This window comes from Larimichthys crocea, chromosome X (assembly GCF_000972845.2).
Source record: "Larimichthys crocea isolate SSNF chromosome X, L_crocea_2.0, whole genome shotgun sequence".
Taxonomy (NCBI): domain Eukaryota; kingdom Metazoa; phylum Chordata; class Actinopteri; family Sciaenidae; genus Larimichthys; species Larimichthys crocea.
In genome coordinates this window covers 24,184,361-24,208,304 of record NC_040020.1, presented here as the reverse complement: position 1 = coordinate 24,208,304, position 23,944 = coordinate 24,184,361, and the positions used below count along the sequence as shown (strand labels likewise).

The 23,944-nt window shown below is 38.5% G+C and overlaps 1 protein-coding gene and 1 long non-coding RNA gene across 2 annotated transcripts; one reads left to right on the top strand and one right to left on the bottom strand.

Moving 5' to 3' along the window:
* Positions 1-2,100: 2,100 nt before the first annotated feature.
* On the top strand, positions 2,101-4,086 carry LOC113746594 (uncharacterized). Its single transcript, XR_003462983.1, has 2 exons — positions 2,101-2,217; positions 2,945-4,086. It is a non-coding gene; the product is annotated as an uncharacterized LOC113746594 (long non-coding RNA).
* On the bottom strand, positions 3,452-20,813 carry LOC104933360 (lysophosphatidic acid receptor 2). Its single transcript, XM_010748782.3, has 5 exons — positions 20,253-20,813; positions 13,251-13,737; positions 11,664-12,158; positions 9,477-9,733; positions 3,452-5,878 (listed from the first exon to the last, which is right to left on the bottom strand). Exons 2-5 carry the CDS (start codon positions 13,504-13,506, stop codon positions 5,774-5,776), a joined length of 1,113 nt encoding a protein of 370 aa, XP_010747084.3. The 5' UTR covers positions 13,507-13,737; positions 20,253-20,813; the 3' UTR covers positions 3,452-5,773.
* Between the last annotated feature and the right edge of the window lie 3,131 nt (positions 20,814-23,944).

Sequence of the window (23,944 nt, the reverse complement as noted above, 5' to 3'; positions counted from 1 at the left end):
CTCCACAGAGGAAGGCAACTCATCTCACCTCCTGTATGAGACTGTGGGAGCACCGCCATGGCATAACGCTGCACTGTTTCACTATTATAATTTCATTTTATACATGCATACCCTTACTTACATCTTACTTAACTTACACTATGCCGTGCAATTACTTTTTCCTATGCTAATTATAATTATATATACTATGTTGTGCAATTATTTTTCTTCAGTGCACTCTACTACTTCACTGTGCAATTGTTTTCTCCTGGCAGTTATATTTATTCATTTACACTGTAGAATTATAATAAGCTGCATTCTGTAAAATCTCTACCAATTTCTTATTATATATACACACGTTGTATATGTGAATCTTAGTGTAATGCACACCATACAACACCGTTATTTCTGTGAAAGGATCCAATATGCAAACATACATAAATTGTATTTTATCGTACCGTTTTCTATTTCATTTATTCACCTTGTGTTTTGCAAGCTGCGTGTATCAAGTGAATTTCTCTGGTGTGGGACCTCATACATGAATCAAAGCAAACTACACCCAGTATATGGTGAAATGTTATTGTTTTAGTATTTAAGCTCCCGTGTCATGTGTATGCGATTTTCTTTCAGAGCAGGTCACAAAATAAAAGTTTATTAAGAGTTTATATTCTTCTTGCAGTCATTAAACATTGTTAACACAGCAATAAATATATCCCTCATTTGTGTAATTTGTGTCTGCAAGTTCTGTATGTGTGCAGTATGTGAAACGGGAAAGCCACAACAATGGCATCAAATGACAATCCTTCTTTTATTAAAGCATTATTATTTAAAGTTATAAAATCATTTTGGTTGTTGTACCGTGTAAATAAATCGCTTGTATCCCAGAGTAATGTCAGATTAGAAACTAGATGGAGAAGAGCAGAGGTGCCAGAGTTGATGAGTGAGTTAATTGATGAATTAACACTACACTGACATTTAGATACTTCCACTTGATATTTCATCTCGTTGCTGCGAGAGAAGCTGCAAAAGGTAAACAAGACACAACAAAAATTATGAAAACAGAGGAAAACGCTACTCTTGTTTCCTTCTACAAAGACATGATCATAAGTGGGAATGTGATGTGGATGTTTGTGACGGCCATGCGATAGTCCTGTAAAATACTCAGTGTATCAAATTCCCTCTCTGGGTTTGCTGCACTCGGACTATCAGCCCTTTTCTATTATGGGCCTAATATTCCCTGTGTGGATTGTACAAACAACATTGTTGAAAATATCAAATAACCTTTAGACTTCTTTGTTGGGTTTATGGACAATATATGAGACTGTTTGTGAATAATAAAAATGAATGATGGCTGAATTCCATCTAGCTTCTTCAGTTTCTTGTTCATACCGCCTCACTATCACAGCTGTTCTGATGATGTTGATGTTATTTGTAACACAGTTTACTGCTTTGATGAGTCAAAATGTTGCTGTGAAAGTGTAAACAAAGCAAAATATGCATTATATTTTAAATTACAGAAGTGACTAACCTTCATTTTTCTTTATTTAGTTGACCTGCTATGAACTACAATAGACAAATAGGGCTATTTACTGTATGCCAGTACTACCTCTGAACAATACAGCTGATCAAAGGCAAGAAATCCCACTAATTAACTTTTGAAAACCTGTTAATTAAAAAGCATTCAGGTGACTACCTTATAAAGTCAAGTGTGCAAAGCTGCCTAAGGTGGCTACTTTAAAATATCTAAAATATAAAACTTATTTTGCTTTGTTCACACTTTTTGTTTACCACAATGTTATATGTTACTTCATAGTCTTGAAGTCTTAAGTGTTAATTAACAATGTATAAAGTCACAAAAATAAAGAAATACCACTGAATGAAGGAGTCCAAACCTTTGACATACTGTAAGTGTATGTGCACATGTAAAGAGCCAAACATTTTTGGTGTGTCTGAAACAGCACAAACAAAAGACACATCAACCACTAAGAATGTAAAAGAACCAGTTTGTTCTCTTATTGCTGGGTGGCTGACTATCTCCCAAGGAAATAAGAAATCACGGAAATGGAGACATTGTGGTACAGTGTTCCTATCTCACATCTTACATCATGATAAAGGTAAGAACTGGCTTCTTATTTGTAGGCTCGGTTTTAGTTTAGTCACTTAGTTTTCAGCTCAAGACGCAGGACAAACAAGGAGAAACACAACCCTCTGTCTGACCGACAACAGAAGACCCATTTGGTGTGTATGCATATTTTTGTATGTATAGGTGTGTAAACAAAAGTAAATGTAGAGCTAACTCAGTCTGTCTTTTCTGGCCATTTTAATATTGAAGCTTTCACAGACTTTAATTTATTCCTTCCATTACTTACAGTATTTATTTTTTTCAATTTATTTCAATAAATCTCTTATTTCTTGTTTATAATCTTGTGCGAAACAAACAATGGCAATGCCTGCCAGTATAAAATTGGGGACAATTACACTGAGGCTTTGTGGTAAACTATTTTCATCAGTCTCTGACCTACATTTCAAGCACACCTTTGCAAGTGCAATCGTTTTGTTTGTTTTGAATGTTTACATATCAGAATCTAATAATCATCTGGTAAAGCAAAGAAAGGCAACAATAAATTAAATGTTATAAACAGTTGCATACCTTATTTAAAGTTTTACCACTACTGAACACTTGCACTCAATGTTATACCACTGGAATAATTTTAAAAGTTTAAATAAATGAGAAAATCAGTCTGAATTTATGTGCCGTTTGAATTTTCCATTTCCATTTCCGTTGGGGTACTTTTAGTTTAGCTTATCCAAAAGCTTGAATGTAGTGAATTTTTTAATATAATACAAAATATTTCAAGTTCAAAATCATGGTTTTGAATGGTGGTTTTCCCGTACCTATGTTTTAAAAAACCAAACTGGCCTCCAGAACATTCTCTGTATTCACCTTGATCATGTTGTCCTGCAGATCAGCTGGCTATGGGTGGCTCCTCCTCTAAAAGAACCTTTTTATGGCAAAAGAAGAAGAAGTCACCTGTGGAGAAAGCCTGGTGTCAGCTGAAGGGGGCGCTACCCAGTAAAAAACGCAGGAAGAAGAGTGTCCTGTCACTGGATAAACTGAAGCTGGACAACCTGAAGAAGGAGAAGCATTCCCAGAAGAGATTCTCGCTGTCAACAGACAAGAAAGAGCCGATATCACTGAAAAGACTCTCTCTTGGTAACATCAGAAAGGGGTCAATTCAGAGTCATCTTTCACCAGGAAGGAATGAGAAGGAGGGAGGAGGGCTGGGGAAAGTGGGAAAGCAAAAAAAGAGAGGGGTTAATGAAAAATGAGACAAATGGACTAATAATTGGAGCAAAAAGAGACTTAATGAATCCATTTGTCTATGACTCTCCAACAGGAGCCAAAGCAAATAGACAACGGAGAGAGAAAGAACCTTGAATCTGGCAGGAAGACAAAAGACAGAGAGATACATGTATTCAAAGTTTTTAATGATGTCACTGTCGCTTTCCAAGGGCAGATCATGGCTGCAAACAAGATACCAAAACACAGCATTACAGTCATAACGGCTCTTTCCTATAAACATCTTGACATCAGTTTTGCTCAATATCAACATAAATCAGCTGCAATATATTTACCTTAAAGCTTCATATCACGTCACTAATCTCACACTCTCCTGTCAGCTCAAGTCATGCTTGACAAAAAAGATAAATTTAGAAATTTAAACATTTCTGGATATTATCATAACGAAGAAAATTTTGATTTCCCTTTATGTTTTCTTTTTTTGAGCTGCCTCTGCTGGCTAATTAAGTGCACTAATCTACAATTTCAATGTGTTCATAAATAAAGTTTTATATCACAAGCAATTTACGAATGAATAGTATGCGTCATTCCAGCACAGAGACAATTTAAATGATGCAAACACGACAGTTTTAGCAGCATACAGTGACACACAGACAAAATAAAAAATAAAAGCTTGAGGAACAGTTTATAGCATACTGTGAAGAACTGCTTTGATATTTATGGGGAAAAAAAGAAAAGAAAAAAATAACAGTGTAACATAACATGCACATCAGATTTGTCACTTCCACTTTGTGAAGAGTAAAAAATTATCTAACGTGCGTGTCACACATAAATATTGGGCTAAAAACTGCAAATAAGAGATATAAGAATACTTTAAACAGAATTATAAATTCTAACTTGAGGCTTTATTAATGTTTAATCATTTGAACAATTTAGAAGCTTTATTTACAGAATACGGCAGAGATATTATATGTATACTGTCTGAAACTATGATTTTACTTGTGTATAGTCACCTGAAAATAAGAACTTTATTTTTAGAATAAGAACTTTTTTTATGTTACCTTTAAATGAGCCGTTTTTTATCTACAGATGCTGCATGGCATCTTCCAGGGTGTCCACCATGTTGAACTGTTTCTACAGTAGGCCACAATGGACAACCCAAACAATGGCTCTAGATATTCTAAGTCTAGTTGGTCTTTTGCACGTTTCATGGCCATCGTCACTTAAACTTGGAATGGGAACACCAGCAATGCACAATCCCACTAAATCCCACACACTGATCTTTTAATTATGCTTTTAGATCAGTAATGAGACATTAATAGAATAACTAATGTGTAGTCAGATTGGTTAAAAAAAAACAAAAACATCCAAACAGAGCCTGTCACACATTTTTCAAATGCTGCTCTTAATAATAAAATTGGTCAATAAAGCGATAATAAATTAACAAACAAATCCGTTAGTCATAACTTATAACCCTTTATAAAGTCCAGTACAGAGTAGTACTGGTTTCTGCTATGAGCTTAAGGAAGAAAAAATATATATAAAAATTATACAAATGATTTTAACCCAGTTCAATAGGATGGATGCAGTCGATTATATATCAACTCTAAAACAGTTTCAACATAATATAACCTTCATAAAGTGATCATTTATCACAGGGCTGTTGTATCGCATACACATTAGTCCATCATGAATATAATATTAAAGACATTATACAACTCTGTGGCACTCGCTCAAAAGTTCTGTTTTGCAACACGTTTTCACCATGTTCCAGTTGGTCAGTGGTTGTTTACTGCTGCTGCTCACTTATGTCCCAACAGGAAATTAGCTCTCTAGTGCCAGTCCTTATATTGTTTAAATTGCCCAGTGATGGAGGCTTTGCCTCCCTCTGTCTGCTGAAGGTTGATGATGGAGCGCAAATGAGCCTCTCACTTCGGCTTCCAGTCTGCGAAATAGCCACTTTCATGCACGTAGCTACACATACATCTGTGATTAGTTACAAAATAAATGTAGCACTAAGACAATAAATGGAGGTAAAATAATGATGATTCAACACTGCAATCACGGATCCAAACAGGAAATATCAGGAGGAATCTATAAAATTAGTTCTTGGTTCAGGATTCAACAACAGTCAACAATAAATAAGAAAGATCACGAATAAACCTGCCTCCTGTGTGAACCCTGAATACGCTACTGTATTTTCACATCTGTCATAATGGTGGTACTTGGATAAACTAATATTTGGTAGTAAGAGTTTGAGAAACACTGAATAAGAAGATACATCCACCATCATGTTGGCCATCAGATATTCAAAGTTAATCAACTCTTCTTTGCCCCATGACTGAGTTAGCTTTAAATTACAAAAAGCAGAATTACCATCGCTGTTGGCAGCAGAGGAAAAGTTTTTTACTTAGGGCTTGTTTGTGAGCATGCGCAGATCAGTGGATTTCAGTGTCAAGTGTGTATCTGCATGTCTTGAATGTGTTGAAAGAGTTAATTCCACTTTTCTGAGGAGACCGGCATGTCTTCTGAGACTTCATGGATGAGAGGCGTCCCGTTGCTCCTTTCCATCGGCTCGGCTTTACGACTTTTATAGTTCTAAAGACAGAAGTGGAGAGACATAAGAGTAGTATGAGGCGAGAGTTGAAATAAGGAATCAGGAAGGCGGGGGATTAGGTGTAGTAGGAAGTAATAGGAAGGGAAAAAGAAAAGAAAAAATGGGTTAGTCATGTCTAAACTAGCAAAAAGATCAAAACGAGCAGAGATAGAAAGGTCCCTGAAATAGTGTTTCCACACACTTTGACCTGATTCCAAATTTCCCAAAGAAGCATGCTGAGAAGCAGACAAACCAGGCAGACAGACATGACAAAATATCACAGATGTAGGCAGATTTATGCATTTATTCATATTAGTTGTAACAACAATTGTACAAAAATAGACCCTAAATAATATGAAAATGTTTCTGAACTGTCAAAACAACACCAACAGTTAGACTACAATAATATGAAAATGAGTATCAACAAGTTAATTTATCTGAAATCTGAAGACAAAGAATATATATTGAGTATAATGTTATCCCTTTAATACCTGCTGGCAAAGGTCATTCCCTTTAAGAGTAGTTATAGTTAATGATTTGCTATTATCCATAAATGGCACTGAATATTTTATTATCAACACATGGAGAGAGCAACTGCAAATTTGCTCCAACCATCTCCTGCCTCCTTTCTAACATTAATGTCACTTACAAAAAGACATTAAAACAACCCTTCTGTGAATCAGTATACACACTGACATGCATACAAGACCACACACACATTGCGCTTCCTGCTAGCAGCAATAACAGACTGCGTGTGTGCGTGTGTGCGTGTGTGTGTGTGTGTGTGTGTGTGTGTGTGTGTGTGTGTGTGTGTGTGTGTGTGTGTGTGTGTGTGTGTGCGCACAAGAGAAATAATGACATAGTACATCTCCAACATACACACATGCCAGAATAACAAGTCAGAGGAAATGTGGCAAGAAGCATGACCCACTCCAACCACAAGTACACATCTGGACTGGGTTAAGACTGTACAACACGTGCACAGACACACATTCACACACACACACACACACACAAATTAGCAAACAACACTGAGGACATAGAAATGATGTGTGTCCCTATAAAGTAACGGGAGTGTAATGATTACATGAGACAATGCTGGTCGATGTTTTACTAAAGTTTGCCTCATGGAAAGTTTGACATCCTGGTTGGATGAAGAGTTTCACATTTGTGTCGTAATTCATTAAATACACATTTTGAGCACAAAGAGTATTTGCACACACACAAATTTGATTTTGTAGAGAAATCATTATCAAACAAAGATGGAGACAAAACAGCAAATTAGTAATGTACCTACTCCAGTTCTCAGATTGGCTGAAATTGTGGTGTGCAGGCAAACATTAGGAGCCGGAAAGACACCGTCAGTATGATTAAGAGAGCAAATGAACAAAAAGAAAAGTCATTATCACGCAAATGACAGCAAAACCAAATCGATTTATCAAAAGCGTCAAGATCTTTCATCATAAAAATAATTTCACTACAACATAAAACTTTTGTGGGTGCAAATGTGCTCACAATGTCCCACTCTGCACCCAGAAGTGAGACACTAGTGAGGGGAGAGGAAATTTGAAAACAAAAACATCATGCCAACCTAAAAAGTGTTGCCTGTAACTAAAGTCCAACAAACACACAAAAAAAAAGTCTGCACACTCAAATCAATCAGAATACTCATTTACTTCCATTCATTCAGTTTCTATGTTCAGCACACAGGAGTAAAATAGTGTTATGCAATCTACTTCAGCTTCAGTGTGACTTACATTTAATTAGTAATGGTTAAGTGGTCCTTTAAGACTTGCATGAAGGACGCCTATTTTACCAGACGTGGCCACTGGATGCACTTCCTGTTAACAAACTGACTGATACTGTTAAAAAACTGTTCAAACTCCAGTGTGAGGAAAAAGGCGATCCCAAATCCTAACCCCAATTAATTGAATAGTTAATGACAAAAAAAAAAACTGTGGTTGAGAGGATTTACCTATTTTCTTTATCTTATTGTAAATTAAATATAGACTAACAGGGTCTGTGAAATGATGGTGGACATTCTTTCTTATTATTTCACATTTTATAGACTGAATTGAGTTGACACATTACCAGTTGCAGCCCTTTCATTGCTTTGTCTTTAGACCTATCAAAAGATTTTTGATTTTTTTTTGTCAGTGCTCAGCCATGTGCCTTTTTCTTGATACTTTTTTTGGGCCACTTTTGTCTTTTCTGCTGCTTGACAACACACCAGAGGTGCCATACAGACAGAACTAGCAGTCAAGGCAAAGTAACTGACTAACAGCTACAGATTATCAACACAAGTCACAAGGGCGTCATGTTTTTCCATTCAAAACTAAGCAAATGAACACTGAAACTGAAAGAGCATTCAAGTTGATTTCAGTGTGCACAATCGTTTCTGTTTTTGTTTATGTATATACAAATGTAGCTTTTGGTGGCACTATGCAGTCATGTCTATGAATTCAACACAGTGAGCCTGTGGTTGAGCGTTAGCACCTCTGCCTCCACGAAAATAGTGTCATAAGTTTCAGCAGTTTTATATTCAGCATAATGTTGCTCTCTGCAATCATGCACACACGAACAGAGAAAGCAGAAGCGTGCTTGTTTATATTTGGTCAAAGCAGTGAATTAAATTAGGATGGACATAAGGTTTAATAGTAATAACTATAGTAGACAAACCAGTCATCATCGGTAATAACTATCAGGTGCAATCGTTTTTCATATGCAAGGTTCATCATTTTTGAAGTGTTTCTGTCCACCCGATGAATGCGGATCTGATATTAACTCTCCTTTAGCTCTATTTTTGGTCTCCACCAACTCTTGAGTGTAAATGTGCCACTATGTTCACCAGCTAGTCACTAATAACTGTGTCTGTCTTCCGTTTGGTTTTGAGCAGGTGGTTGCCCTTTTCCACAGCTGCCTGCTGTGGTCTAAAACGATGCTATGAGAGCAGTGAGAGTAAACCAAAACTACAAAACTATGTGTGCCTACTTTTGCACCATTTGATCGAAGCATTGTTGTCATAAAAAAATATATAGAATTATAGTCACTTTAAGTGACTTAGGCTTTAAAATACCTGTTAAAATGAGTTTTTGTTTAGTGTTGTTAAATCTCATCTTGATCTCCCATTTCTGTGGAAGCCAAGATAAGACTTCTTCTGAAAATGATTAGAAAGATGCATAAAGACGGCTGGTGGGTGTTGAAGATTGTATTTCAGTCAAAGCCTCTTTAGCTCTCCACACGGACTGCTGCAACCAAAGCCCACTCAAACATGTCTGGTCAATACTACCTTGACTACAAACTAAAACAAGATCGCTTCAGATGAATAAATCTTGGTGCCTTGCCTACAGATCAGATTAGAGAGATTAGCATCTTCAACCGTGATATTACATGATTATTACTTTTTGAATGAAAGGCAAAACCAAAAATAAAAAGCTGCATTTAGATTTAACCTTAAATTGTCACATTGGCCTAGTGTTTAAGGGGTCATACTGCATGTTATCTATCTCAGTGTCAGGGGTTTATCTTTAAGAATCCTTAGTGCGAGTGGTTGTTTTGTTTGTCATTGCTGTCGTCTGCTCCGTTGCTCTCAGACAGTACCTCGTGCTCCAGGGTGCTAAAGTGAACTCCAGAGGCGTTCTTGCTCTTTCCTCCCCGCCGACACAGGCACAAGAGCTCCATGAAGGTCCTCCTCATGTCCTTGTCCCTGAAGCAGTAGATGATGGGATTGACGAAGGAGTTGCACTCAGCCAGGACCAGGAAGTACTTTTCGTAGAGCAGCACCTTACACACGTCGCAGTGAAGGCCGTCGAGAAGCAGCACCACCAGGCCGGGCGTCCAGCAGATCACAAAACAGCCTGACGGGGGAGGAATGAGAGGGTGGTGTGGGGAGAGAGAGAGGGAGATCAAGGAGACATAAGGTCATTAGAAGACTTGTAATAACAGTGGAAATCAACAAAAGTTACAGATAACAAAAGGGAGTTACTCAGAGGAAAGAAAATTAACAGACAGAGTTGTAAAGAATGTGAAAAAGTAGGGGGTAGGTAAGGGAGAAAAATTCCTTTCCAGACAATGCGCACGCACACACACACACACACACAACATGTCAGCATGTGGACTGGGTTTAGTCTGTATGATCAGATTTCATTATCATAACACTTGATTAGACAGCTCAGGAATTCAACATGTGCACATATTTTAGGCACGTTCAGCACTAATATATGCACATGCAGAAGCTACAGACGGAAATGTGGTAACACATACGCACAATGTGCAATGCATTCCTCAGCCCTTGACCATGACCTTAACTATTACAACTACATGCTACAGCAATGCCAAGTTTTAACCCTCAAATAGCAATTTGACGACATGAGGAAAAGCCAAAATGTCAAATATCCTCACTTAAGGCAAAAAACTCACAGAGGTACACGATTACACACCCCACACAGGGATGTCATACAGGCAGAAGAGAAGCTGTTTTCTGTCACAGTAACTGAACTATGCAGCTCCCTGTCAGGGCATGCTCACGGTTTCTCTCGCCCTCCTTGCATGCCAGAGGTGCTGAGTCCAGGCTGCTGAGCGACGGTGAGAAAGACGAGTAACATTTTTAAAACTTTGAGGAATTTAATCGAAAGTTCAAAATGCAAAAGCAGGAGCAGGGGAGGGTGAGAAAGAGAGCAGAGGACCGAGGGAGCATGGTCAAAACAAGGAGGAATCAGCGGGAGAAAATGGGAAGGAGTGAACATATGTGTGTGTGTGTGTGTGTGTATATAAAAGGGAGAGGGTTAACAAGTACAGACAAGCTAAGAGAGGAACCTGCATGCAAGTCTGAGTCTGCGTTCATACGTTAAAACAGGCTGTCAGGGGTTTTATTTTCTAAAGAATGAGGCCGGCATTTCTCAGGAAACTGCTTATATCTCTTGTACAACGCACAACATGAGTGTCTTGGTGGTGCATAGAAATATCTCATTTACAACAACCCCAAGTACAAAGAAGTTGTTGTTTCCTGCTGCAAGGCTAGGAAGCTGCACGCATACGCACACGCACCACAGGTTACACAGAGATTTTACTTGATGAAGGTCTAAAAACAAATCTAATGAAGAGAGGACAAGCCACAGAGTGTGTGAGATGCTTTGGTTTCTCAAGTAATATAAATTATATTATGGTGTGCTCTGAGATAAATGTATTTGTGCACAGGATAATATTTTTAATTTAATTAATTTTTTTTGCTATGATTATTTATCACATTTACCTCAGTTAAAACGATACCTGTGTATAACTCTTAATCCACTACAAAGATCTTCTATTCATAATTTGTAATAAACCAAATAATAATGAATTATGACTCTAAATAACATTTAATATATTCAGTATTTAAGAGTCCTTTAATGTAACTAAAAAATACAAAAAACTTCCAGTGATGATGACTGCGAGATGCAGCTGAAAGCTCCAGAAACAGCTGGCATTGAGGGGTTTTTTTTGGGTCAGAGTATTGTTTTTAAAATATAATTTTTATTGTGATGTTAGTGAGCATTTCATACATTTTCTCCTTAAGCTGTAATTTCTTTATCTGTGTAGTTTTACAGTACAGAGTACCAATGTCTGATCTAAATTTCATGTGAATAACTGCATCGGAAATATGTCGAATACTTTTCTTGTGAAATCAGGTTCATTGATCATTGAGATAACAAAGCTTCAAGAGAAAAATGTTTACGAGCACAGCAGTTCACGCCTTCCAGTCAAAAATAGGTCAAGTTTGTGTTTTCTGTACTACGTATGCTTCCTTACCCAAGATCATGGAGACGGTCTTCATCAGGTTGAAAACCGTCTCTTTATGTCTCATCTGGGTGGTGTGCTGCGACATCTGCTTGCTCTTGTGCCTCACGTATATAAAGATCCGGGTGTAGACGGCCAACATGATGGAGAAGGTCAGCAGGTTGAGAATGGCCCAGAACACCAGGTAGCTGCGGCTGTACATGGGTGCCATGGTGGAGCAGTTCTCCAGGTCACACAGGCAGTGCCAGCCCATGGTGGGAACCAGACCCATGATTATGGCCACCAGCCAGATGAACAACATGATGATGAAAACACGCCGGGTGCTCATCTTACTGTGCAGCTGCATGTTGAAGATGGTTTGGTGGCGCTCCACGGCCACAGCCAGGAGATTGAGGACTGAAGCTGTCAAGCTGGTGTCAATCAGTCCCTGTCGCACAAACCACTGGTGTACAGACAGCTTAATTGTCCAGGGACCAGTATGAAACATCATGTGGAGGTAGGAGATACCTGGGAAGAGAAAAGTTTAAGGATAAGGTTTAAGAATTGCAACAAAGAGCTACAGGATGAATCACATTATTACATTATGGCACTTAAGTGCATCTCACCACAACTTGGCTCATTGTCCACCAGTATCACCTCTAGCTTCAGAAAACTTGGTGTCACTTATCCTGATTTAAATCAGCAAGATAAAATAGCTGCCCAGAGCTTTAGCCAGTTATGCAAAATCACTATGATCTGATCTGTTTGTTTTCTCCCACACTACTGTAACTTACCCTACTCATGCTTAAGTAAACACAGTCTTTAGATGTACAACTGCCAGGCTCTGCACTAATTATAACACGCATATAACGTATAACCACAATTTAAGTTTTATTCCACTGGCTATCTGTGTGTTTCACTCTTTTTTTCCCCTCAAGGTCTGGGTGGCTCCCAACTATATCCATAGGATCACATGTTAACTATATCAATGTCAAGTTTATTTCCATGTAAGCCTGAGATACTTTGGTGGTTCTATTGTTGGGCTCTAATGATAAAAAGACATCATCCATACTTTCAAATATTTAAGGAAAAGTGTTAACTCTGAAACAATTAGTCTAGAGTGTTAAGGAGGGAAATGTCCCTAATTATTTGAGAAGCACATCCGGACTTTTTATGGAGAGATGACACAATTTGAAATAGACACTGATGATGTTTTGATATACGACATTCCAGATTTACCAGCAACATGTGTCTAGATACACCACTGTGCAACTTCCCGGCATCTATACTCATATACTCTCCATAAAAGCAAAACTTCACATCACATTTGTTCCCCAGATGGGACACTACATGACACAGCCTGTGTGTGTTGCACTTTAGACATTAAATATCTAAGCTAATATGGGTTTAAAAGAGACACAAAAACATCCATGTCCACATAACTATGGTCATATGGAAAAAAAGTCACATTCCCTCAAAACATCTTTTTAAAATTAACAAACGACATCATGAACACATTTTACAGCAGAGAACAGGGAAACATTTGTTATTAATATAATTTGTGGTACTTTGAGTTAGAATAATAACAACAACATGGAAGCAGATGAAGTAAAGCTGTACCTGAGAAGAGGTCTGCCAAGGCCAGGTTACCCAACAGGTAGTAGATGGGAAAGTGAAAGCGTCGGTTCTTGAAAATGGCAGCTATGACCAAAAGGTTGGAAAAAATGACAATGAAGCAGACCGTCATGCCAAGAGTGACAATCACATAGTCACGTCTGCGCCAGTGGTCGCTGATGTTCTTTCCACTTTTCTCATAAAAAAACTTGACAGACTCGTTGTCGTAGCATTGTTCTGGGTTGTCAGTCGGCATTGCCATGTTGAGATATCTGGTGGATTTGTGGGATCAAAGAGAAGTTGAAGGTGATGAAGAAGACGGAGAGGAGAGCGGAGTTGCTGGCAGGAAGCAGAGGGGACGGTCTAGGGAACCGTTCAGACTCGCCTTCTCAGGTGGGTTAGAGATCTGCATGCCATCAGCTGAACAGGTGAGGACTGGAGGGATCCTTCACTGTATGGAGGTTTGTGCACTCTTGATCTGCGGGTCTTCAATCTGTGGAAAAATTAAATATTAGCATAAGACAACAAACACAATCCCTATGAGTGAGTGATTTCAAAAAAATCAATGTGCAAACAACCTTTATTGAACTACCAACATTATGAATTGCTCTTACCAACAGAGATGTGTGCATATCACAATTTTCAAATTAATATTGTGTGTAAGCTATTTAAACTCATTAGGTCATACAAGTTAATTAACATGTACATACATGAACCATGTGGCTGGGTTAGCTGAAATCATTATCTCAGTATTAGAAAAAGGATTGAGGATGTCATATTTATTCAAAATTCAAACCAGTCAAGTCAATTTGCCTCAAATGGGCTTTAAAGTGAATACAGCATACGACACGCTCTGTCTTTAGACTGTTTTGATCATCTTCATTACTCCCAAAACGAGCTTCCCAAATGTTACAATTTACATCTTGTCCTCGTCTCACATTACAGTAAACTTATTAGAGTCTTATAGGTCAGACTAAACAAGACATTTAATGGCATCATCTTTGACTCTAGGAAATTGGAAAACCGGAAATTAGATTACAATCAATCAAACAATTAAATGAAGGATGTAATTGGCCGATGAATTCATAATGATTAACTGCAAACAGAATTATCAGCCAACGCATGTGAGCAAACACAACAGAGAAATAATCAAATGATCTAATGCTTTTTGTCCTCATCCACTCAACGTCCCTTGTTGGACTTTCACTCTGCAAAATGACAAATGTGCACTTTGACACTGGAAGTTGTTTTTATCTACCGAGGAGGAAAACTTTCTCTCACACAGGCATCTTAGGTAAATGTAATGTTGAAAGGTGAAACCATTAGTGCACAAAAAGATTAAATGCTGAAGTGGAGATATAATGTGTGTGCAGCAGTTAATCATTTGCATTAAATAATATTTGCATCAGAGATTGTGGATTTTTCAGTGAGGGAGATGTAGATATAAATAGTAAAGTCCTTTTATCCGTCTTAAAACACGTCTGGTGGGGATCTTTATTATTATACTAGCAGTAAATGTGACAGCACATCATTAATTAGATTTCAGGTTGCATTACTGAAGCCATCAGTGCGCTATGCTCACTTACATTTGAAGAGATTTATTTTTAAACTTACTGCTAGTAAGTGCTAAGATTTAACTATGTGACCTTTTGCTAACCCAACCACAATATATTGTGTTTCTCGGGGGGCTTATTATACACACAGTTCAGTTAAACTAACTGGGCTTAAACAAATGAATAAATAAAGAAAAAGTAGCCCACTAAAGATGACTTTTACTGTTTTTTGTTGTTTGAAAATAAGTACATTATGATCTTATATAAAAAGCAAAAATATTAATCATGAAGCTGGCATGTTAAAGAGTTTAGATCCCCATAAACCAGACAGACAATCTCGATGAACAGCAGCAGTTATCTGCACTACCATATTACTACTGAGCTCAAAGACCAACTATCTGTCAAGTCACAACAGGAACACACAAGGCTTTATGATGCTGTATATGAAACCAAGCACAGCTCAGGAGAGAGCTCAGCCTTAACTTTATGCCAGGCAATCGATGTGTAGGCAACAACCGCGTGTTTCAATCCTCTATTTACGGTAAACTAAACAGGCCACGTGTTGCATTTGAAGCCACAGATTCTCCATTTTCCTGTGAAAGCCAGCGCAGCACGATGACATGCACTGTACTGCCAACTCCTCCAAGTTCAACTCTCTCAACAATGGAAACAGCAGAGACACACCTCACAATTACACAATCGAGCTATGTAACTCAATCGCAAACCAAACATGCACAACACACACACACAGGGAGGGAGCCTCGGTGACCCACTCTCCTCCCAATGGTGTGTGGAGAGAGGTGCCAAATCAAAAACAGAAAAATGTGGAGATAATAAGAACTTTAGAGGCTTGAGAATGAAATGATGGGTGAGACGCAACCGCAAGAAAAAAGGTTTGTTAGTTGAAGGAAATATCGGGGGGAAAAGAGGAAGACGATGCTGAAGAGCCAAAAAGTCAAAGTCTTGAGTTCACAGGTACGGAAGAGGATTATTAAAAAAAATGTTTTTTTTTCTCAGAATTCTGACTTTTAAACTCAGAATTGTCGGAATCAGCTGCCGGTTTCTGTGGCAGCCGCCACTGCCTCGGCCGTGTCGGGTTACCACTGCCCTGCCACGGCAACTGCTGCTGTTTTGGCATTTGTGTTTAGTTTTTATTTTATAAAACAGTCATCAGTGTGTTGTATTTGATTCACTGTAGTGAAGTAGCATTTCCATTACATGATTTCTGCTTTAATTTGCAATTTTTTCTTAATTAATCTTTCAACTGCTGCTGTCAGTATCTGGGGCAGACACTGGCAGGGCAGCGGCATTTCAGTGGCAGCTGATGGTAACCATCGTTTCTGATGAACATGAAGGTGCAGTCATACATAAAACATTTGTGGTTTGTGTATGTGTGTGTGTGCCTGCAGACTGGCTGAACAGTGCCCACAAGTTCTCATTTTTGTCACATGCAGACGAAAACCTTTCTGAGTAAGAGACTCAGAAAGGTTTTCGTTGCATGCCTTTGTGCCCGTCTGAGACACAAGCCATCAATCAAACAGATGATAGTACTACAGTTGATCTTCCACAGACCTTGCAGATCAAGGTCATGTGCACACAGTCATGTGGAACTATGAGCTCTCAAGTTCACCTTTCAAAATGTCTCTGTGCCTATCACTACCATGTGTTTAAAAACCATAGGAAAACCAAATCCAACATTTATGTTCACCTTAGCTTTGCACTTAATTCAGCAAATAAAAAAAACTAACACATGAGAATATACTAAACTAATCTGTCAAGTTGTATTGTGGGTAATGTATGCTCCAGGCTTTGCTAAAGAAAAAAACTGCATATAGTATGAAGTATTAAAACCTGTCAAAAGTAGTATCAAAGTATCAAAAGCTGGCATCAAATGTCTCGTTAAAAGAAAAACATAAAAAAAACATATACATATATATATATATATTATAATATATATATATATATATATATTTGTGTTTTAGCCACCAGGCAAGTCAGTGTTGATTGTGCATCAATAGCATTTCAGAGCTCCCGGAGGCTAAAATGCAGACTTTGATTGTCTGTTCCGGTGTACTTTGCAAACAAAGCAGTGATGTAGAAGTTAATCTGTGTAACCTTCGCATCACGGTTCGTAAAACCACAAAGATCTTGCAACAATCTTCAAACTGACATACTTTAGAGCACGTAATCTAACATAAGATACCAAGACTGAAGTCATTTTTATGTTTGATGTTGCTCAAAAAGGTAGACAGATGTTTTTAAAAAGGATGGAAATATAATATTTGGGTACAGTAAACATGTCCTTGCCTCTCGTGGATGTGCATGTTTAGTCATTTTACTTTCAATTCATGATATTGTCTCAGACAAATGAAACTGTACACCGATCATGCAGCTGCAATCAAAGGATGTTGAACCAACAGAATCTAATTAGTACAGTGGATTCACCACAGAAAATACGCTGTCATCACACCTGTTTCCAGCAGCAGGCAGCTTTTTTCCAGCTAAAATGAACAACAACAATCGTGCACCACCTGACGTTACAAAAAGTTACAAAGTTAGAGACTGATGAGTAAACATAGCAGTGCACTGAAGACCCAGATACTTTAGCGTAGCTTAGCACAAAGACTGAAAACGGAGGGAAAGAGCTAGCCTGGCACAGGAAACAAAATCTGCCTCCCAACCCCACCAGTGGTTTACCAGTTCAAAAACCAAAGTGCAAAAACAAATTTGAGCTGTTGCCTGGCAACCAACAGAGACTGCAGGAAGTCTAAGTTAACACAACCCACATTAAAGAAGAATTGAAATTGTTAAACTATGCATTTTTTTTTTATTATTCACACATAGAGTTTGTGTACCACAACCCCACCGGTTGTCAGTTCACCTTCCAATCTTGGTGCAGCGAGAACCGAACCACTAACCTTTGGGTTATTTGACGACCCACTCTACCACTGAGCCACAGCACTAACTGATAGGGCAGCCTGAACGTGACCATTTGACATGCAGCCTGGACCGAACCTACCTCCAAGCCACAGCCGCAACAAATTAAACACATTAGATTTTATCAAATCGGTTGTTTGTGCTAGTTGTTTCGCCAGTCTTTGTGCTAAACTAAGCTGTCCTACAGACTCACAAACAGCTTATAGCTTACAGACAAGAGAGTAAAAATTTTTTTTTTTTACTGTAATTATAGCATTTAGCTCATTCAAATTTTGGGCACATCCCTAAACTTGGCCTCACTGTGTTTGATCCCTTCCCAACGAAACTGACAAAGTATCTGGACACCACGTTTCACTGTGGTGCTTTCACTCTGTGTGGCTCTGAGTGTTTGCATTTGCATGACCATGTGTTTTTATACATCATACGTCTGTGTTTGTGTGTGAATGGATTGGGCTGAATCAGTAAACACCAGTTTGAATCCAAACCAGTCATTACCAGAGGAGCCACACCCGAGTCTCTTCTTCTCCCTCCTTCCCTCTCACTCTCTCTAAAGCCTTAGCACATCAACTTCAGCCAGCAGCTTCTTTGCATCAAGAAAGGTTTATACACCACATGCTGCAGAGGAGGTGGCGGGGGTGGTGGTAGGGTGAGATCGTCTGTTTGTGACCTTTAATTCCAGGTAAAGACAGAAATTCTGCTCATCTCCTCGGGAGCACTCTGTCTGGGTGTATTTGTTTTAATTAACTGCTTCTTCTAAAGCGCGTCCTTCCAGCTGTGAAGCATGGACATGCGACTGGTGGGGCAGTCTGGGCGTCACCAGCATAATGATTTCCATTAGCCATTTAATCACACAGACTCATGCATTTCCTCTCCAACCACACCAAGAAACCAATGTGGTTGATTTACTGCACACCATGGCCAACACAGGTTTTGTTTCTGGACTACATTAAATTAATTACCTCATTAAACCCTGAACCTGCTGTCTGTATTTTAGGTTGTGTATTTAAATGTCAGTAACTTTGCATATTGGAAGTCCCTGCAGTAAACTATGTGTACACGTCAGTTAAGATGATGATGACAGTGATGCGGTTTTACCAAGTTTCAGTACATAATGTCAGTATTTTCCATAATTGACTGACTTTTTTTTTTTAAAAGCTTTTCTTAGAAAAAAAAAACCCAGTCCTGTTCACCTTACAACCTCAAAGTCAATCTTCATAGGAGATGTGAGAGTAGACATCAGATCATCCAAATGCACATGACGAAACAAAGAAGCGTGAAATGATTAGGTTCAATCATTTATCAGGTAGAAACGTCAAACAATTTCCTCCTCAGATGTAAAGATTTACTGTTTTACTTCATTTTCTCATCATTGTGAATTAAACATCTTTGGGTTTTGGACCATTTGGTTGGACAAACTGTTGGATAAAAAGGAGCATTTTCACCTTAACACCTCGATTAAAGCGTCTTTGTTTAACCAAAGAAGCTTAAGTTGCTGAATGTCGTGTAAACACAAGCAGCTGTGCCTGAACAAAAACGGTCAGTTTCAATCAAAAACAAAAGAATTAAGTAACTAAGATTAAAATGTGACTGTGTAATGTAGTGTAAACTGAAAAGGTGGAATGTTAATACTGCTGTAATGTGTTGGACTGTATTATATGAGAAGTCTAAGAAATGTAGGGCTAAAACAAATAAATCACAAACTATCGCAGGGATTCATTAATTAATCTTTTTGCATATTAAGCACAAACGCCAGCTCGTTTAAGTTTGCAACTATACTCTGTTTTATGACAGTAAATTGATAAGTTATTTTTTCCACTATCTTCTTTCATAAACTAAACAATAATGGCAATAATCATTAGTTACAGCCTTTAAGAGATTGTTCTTTTGCTTCTGTAAATGTAAGCGGGTAAGATTTGAATTCATTGCAGTCCAATATAACACCACAACTATTTACTACCTCAAAAACTGCCATGGAGTTGAGTCAACACTCTGTGACACAGTGTCAACACAGCCTGAACTGTACAACCTTCACATGGACAGGATTTACTGCAGGGCTGTTGTACTGGACTGCATTAGATTGTAAAGGTTACAACAACAAAAAAAATGGTAACATCTACACTGTAAAATATGAACCATAAAAAAAGCTTATCATGCTTGAAACCTGCTCACATAAGTAAACCATTTTATACTTTGTTTGCCAGCCAGGGATGGTTACACCCAGCCAGGCTCAAAAGGAAGAATGAAAGGAGAAGAAGAGAGGACAAAAGTCGCATTACAAGATGGGATCATTTCTGGGAAAAGGCACGGTCAGACTGACAGTGTCCGAGGCTGTTATGAAGTCCAGACTCCTTTGAGACGGCGCAGATGCCTCAGCGTGCTGATCGGAGCCCAGGACCTCCAAACAGAGGAACAATAAAGAGCCAACACATCAAACACTTTGAAACTCACAGCGGAGGGATTTCACAATGCAAAGTCAATTAGAAACATAGAAATACGGAAAAGAGAAATCCGAACTCACCTTTTCTTTGAACCAGTCTATCAAGTAAATCCAGATCAGAGTCACTCGTGTTGAGAAACCTGAAGCGAATGAAACCTGTTCTCGTACCTGCGCCAATTTGAACACCTTTGACCACAGGTTGGTGAAAAATATGCGCCAAAATCCCAAAAATTATCCTTGGGTTTCTTTTTTTTTTTTATCTGTTTCTACCGAGGCTCCATTCCAGCTTTCCTTGTTTAGTCCAAAAAAGTCTGTCGGTCACCTGTGTCGGGACTTTTTTTTTTCTCCCCTTTGCTTCCGGTAGTTTGAACGGTGGTTACCTGTGCGCAGTGATCTACAAGGTGAGTCCCAGGACGAGCACAAAGGGTGCGGCACGCTCCTGCGCCGTTCCTCCCGCAGCTGCTGCCTTGTGTGTCTCTCACAAAGGAGCGGGTTGGACCTCCTCGCTGTGCTGCTGCTGCCAACCTGAGATTTTAGTATCCGCCCTCCAGCACCCCCCCTGACGAGGAAGCAGAACAGCCAATGATGCTGGAGCTGAGGAGTGACAGACACGGTGACCAGGGAGGTTCAGGCGGGTTTATATGATTTTGACAGCGATGGGAGGTGAATAGTTAATACCCAAGGATTGCTGGAGGTTAGTCCTGGAAAGGACAAATTTATTTAACAGCTGTAAAGAAGGAGATGTACAAATGGTGATGTTTCTATACAGATAAATAAAGGAAGTATTGCACTTTAAGTCTATTTGTGTTTAGGTTGAATTTAAAATAAGATCAATTTAAGTTAAGCTAAGTTTAAGTTAAGCTGAGTTTAAGCAAAACTAAGATTAAGTCTATTGAAATTTAAGATACACTTAACTTAAGTTAAGATAAGTTTAAGTTAAGCTGAGTTTAAGCAAAACTAAGATTAAGTCTATTGAAATTTAAGATAAACTTAAGTTAAGCTAAATTTAAATTAAGCTGAGTTTAAGCAAAACTAAGATTAAGTCTATTTAAATTTAAGTTAAATTTAAAATAAGATCAATGTAAATTAAGTTAAGTTTAAGCAAAACTAATATTAAGTCTGTTGAAATTAAATTTAAGATAAACTCAATTTAAGCTGGGTTTAAGTTCAATTTAAGGTAAGCAGAGTTAAACTAAGGTAAGTTTATGATAAGCAAAGTTTAGTTAAGTTTAAGCATTTAGCTCCACATTTACCAGCTACCACATTAACGTGATGAACACATCAGTAATTATAATCCATTTTTATGATCTGATTCAGGTGTCATGGTGGTGCAGGGATGTTTGTGCGGGTTCTCTCCAGCCCCCCACGTGCAGCTATGAAAAATGGCTGTATGGATGATATGATCATGGACCTTTAGGTTTCTGAAGAGCCGCCGTGAAGCTCAAAGAGTGGTGGCTCTGTCTGGTCCTGTGTCTGTCACCTAATCTAAAGAATTAATCACACGGACCCATGCACTTTCTCTTTCTCACCATTATGATTGACATCTTTTTTTCAACAAAAGACGTGACCAAAAGCTGCAGGCAAATTTGTTTGTTTGCATGCATCTGAAGTACTTTAAATAAATTACCCCACAAAACCCAGAACCTGCCGTCTGTATTTTAGGTTGTGTTTTTAAATGTCAGTAACTTTGCATATAGAAAGTTACTGCAGTAAACTGTGTTGTCGGAACAAGACGTCAGTTAAGATGATGATCTTTATCGTAATAGCTTACTATTACTGTTACTATTATGTCAGTTAAGATGATGATGCTGTTTTAGTTGAGATACGTTTACAAGTTTCAGTTAATACATAATGTCAGTATTTCCAACTTTTTATTTAACTTCCTCTTTGCAAATGCACATGAGGAAATCAACATGAAATGAAGCAACAACCGGTGAAAATGTTTGTCATCATAAAAATATCATGAAAAAAACTTACCTTTGCTTAAGTGGAAGTCACAGCTGAAACAACAGCAACAACATTATCAGTACAAGTAGTAGAGTAAGGACGAGCAAGTTTAGGTTCTTTTCATTCATGGAAACCCCATATGTCCATGTTAAAAGAGTTTCACGCTTTCAGATTAGATTAGGGAAAGGAAGAAAGCTGAGTTAAGATACGATACGATGCGATAGAATACGCTACACAATACCAAAAATAAAAACAACATTCAGGATCGTAACTTGCTCATATCTAAAGTTGCTTCTTGGTAAGTTGTGTATACATCTGTATGCATGACGAGTGACATGTTCAGTAGCAAACCTCATGAACAGGTAAGTGTATATGATTCATTCAATTAGTAAACTGTAGTTCAGAGAGAAACCAATGATGCGAGGGCAAAGGCACACGACAAATAAAGAGAGATGTTTTTATGAGCTTGTTGAATGTCAGTTCTTTGTCTACAAAGTGAGGCCTTCTGGTTTGAGTACCACAGTTTGTTATAGGTGAGAACCAACCTTTGTTTCTCTCCCGCCTCCATATTTCCTGTCATGATCTGTAAGCATAAAAAAAACATCCATATCTTGTATTTGTAATTGTGTATCTTGAATTGCAATTAACTACACTGCTTTTTCTACCACAGTTCATTACAGGTTTCTTGAAATATCCACTTGAGCAGCTGTAGTTTCTGTGTCCAGTCCATTTCATGGTTTAAATACCTTCTTTTTCTTTGTGTCAATATTCTCCCTCTGTAGGTTGTAATCCCTGCTTTTAAATAAGTAATGTCGTTGCTTCTTGTTTGACGTCAGGTTAGCAGAAGCTCTATCTTTTGTGAGGGAAATGTTTAAATATGCTGTTACTTCATATTGATCTCAGAAGCCATGTAAACAATGACCGAACACACATTGGGTGTTATCATGTTATCTACATAACAGAGATATTGCCCTACTGACCTTGTCCTCATCCTCATCACAACCAAATCTGCCTGTTCAAAACAATGACAGCCACAGAAGCAACACCACCAACCTCCAGCAACAATAGGCTCATCTTTTATTCAGAAAACGAGGACAGAAGGCAGCCGGGTTCACCAACCCAGTGAGAGGGCAGAATCCAGAGAGGCTGTTTTTACATTATGCCAGGGACAAAATGAAGCTGTCTAGTTATCTTGTCTTTTGGATGAGCTTGGGATGCGCTGTTTGCACTTGATATTGATGCAATAAAGGTTTATGGAACTTCAGAGGTCTATCGGAAGTGTCCCCTAATGAAAGTGAGCAGAGAAAAGAAGGAAATAACAGGACGAGTGCACGGCAGACAGAGATGGAGAGTGAAGAGATGGGGCAAGGAAAAACTCTTTGGATACCCTTTCCTGTTTACACAAATGGCCCGAGTGTGTGGAGGTTTGCGTGTGAGAAATGTGACAGGCGTGTTTCAACATGTACAATCTGCTTTCCTTATTAGGCAGGTTGCGTGTCTGAGTATGTAGCCAGCATGTGTGTGTGTGTCTCTGTGTTCCAGCTGTCACACTTTCCAGTTTGTTGTATCAAGCTTCTCCATTCCCTTATTTCCTCTCAGCGTCACAGACAGCTGCCTGGAGGCTGCGTATGCTGTCGCCATGACGACGAGGATGCTGATTGCCCCTCCATGCCTTTCACACATGTTTGTCACAGCACATGACGAAACAAATCCTTCATGTTGGAGCATAATATCTACAAACCCAGGGTTACCAGCAGGCCAGAGAAATATACTATTAAATTTAAGTTGTGAAATTTGTTGTTATTAGATCTTGAATTGTACCTTAT

What these genes read in the sequence shown, in the direction of transcription:
- LOC104933360 (XM_010748782.3), bottom strand. Translation starts at nt 13,506, where the DNA reads ATGGCAATGCCGACTGACAACCCAGAACAATGCTACGACAACGAGTCT. An exon ending in GACCGTCTCCATGATCTTGG is followed by an intron (nt 9,734 to 11,663) that starts GTAAGGAAGCAT and finishes CTCCCCCGTCAG; the next exon opens with GCTGTTTTGTGATCTGCTGG. An exon ending in TTAGCACCCTGGAGCACGAG is followed by an intron (nt 5,879 to 9,476) that starts GTACTGTCTGAG and finishes TTCTGTCTTTAG; the next exon opens with AACTATAAAAGTCGTAAAGC.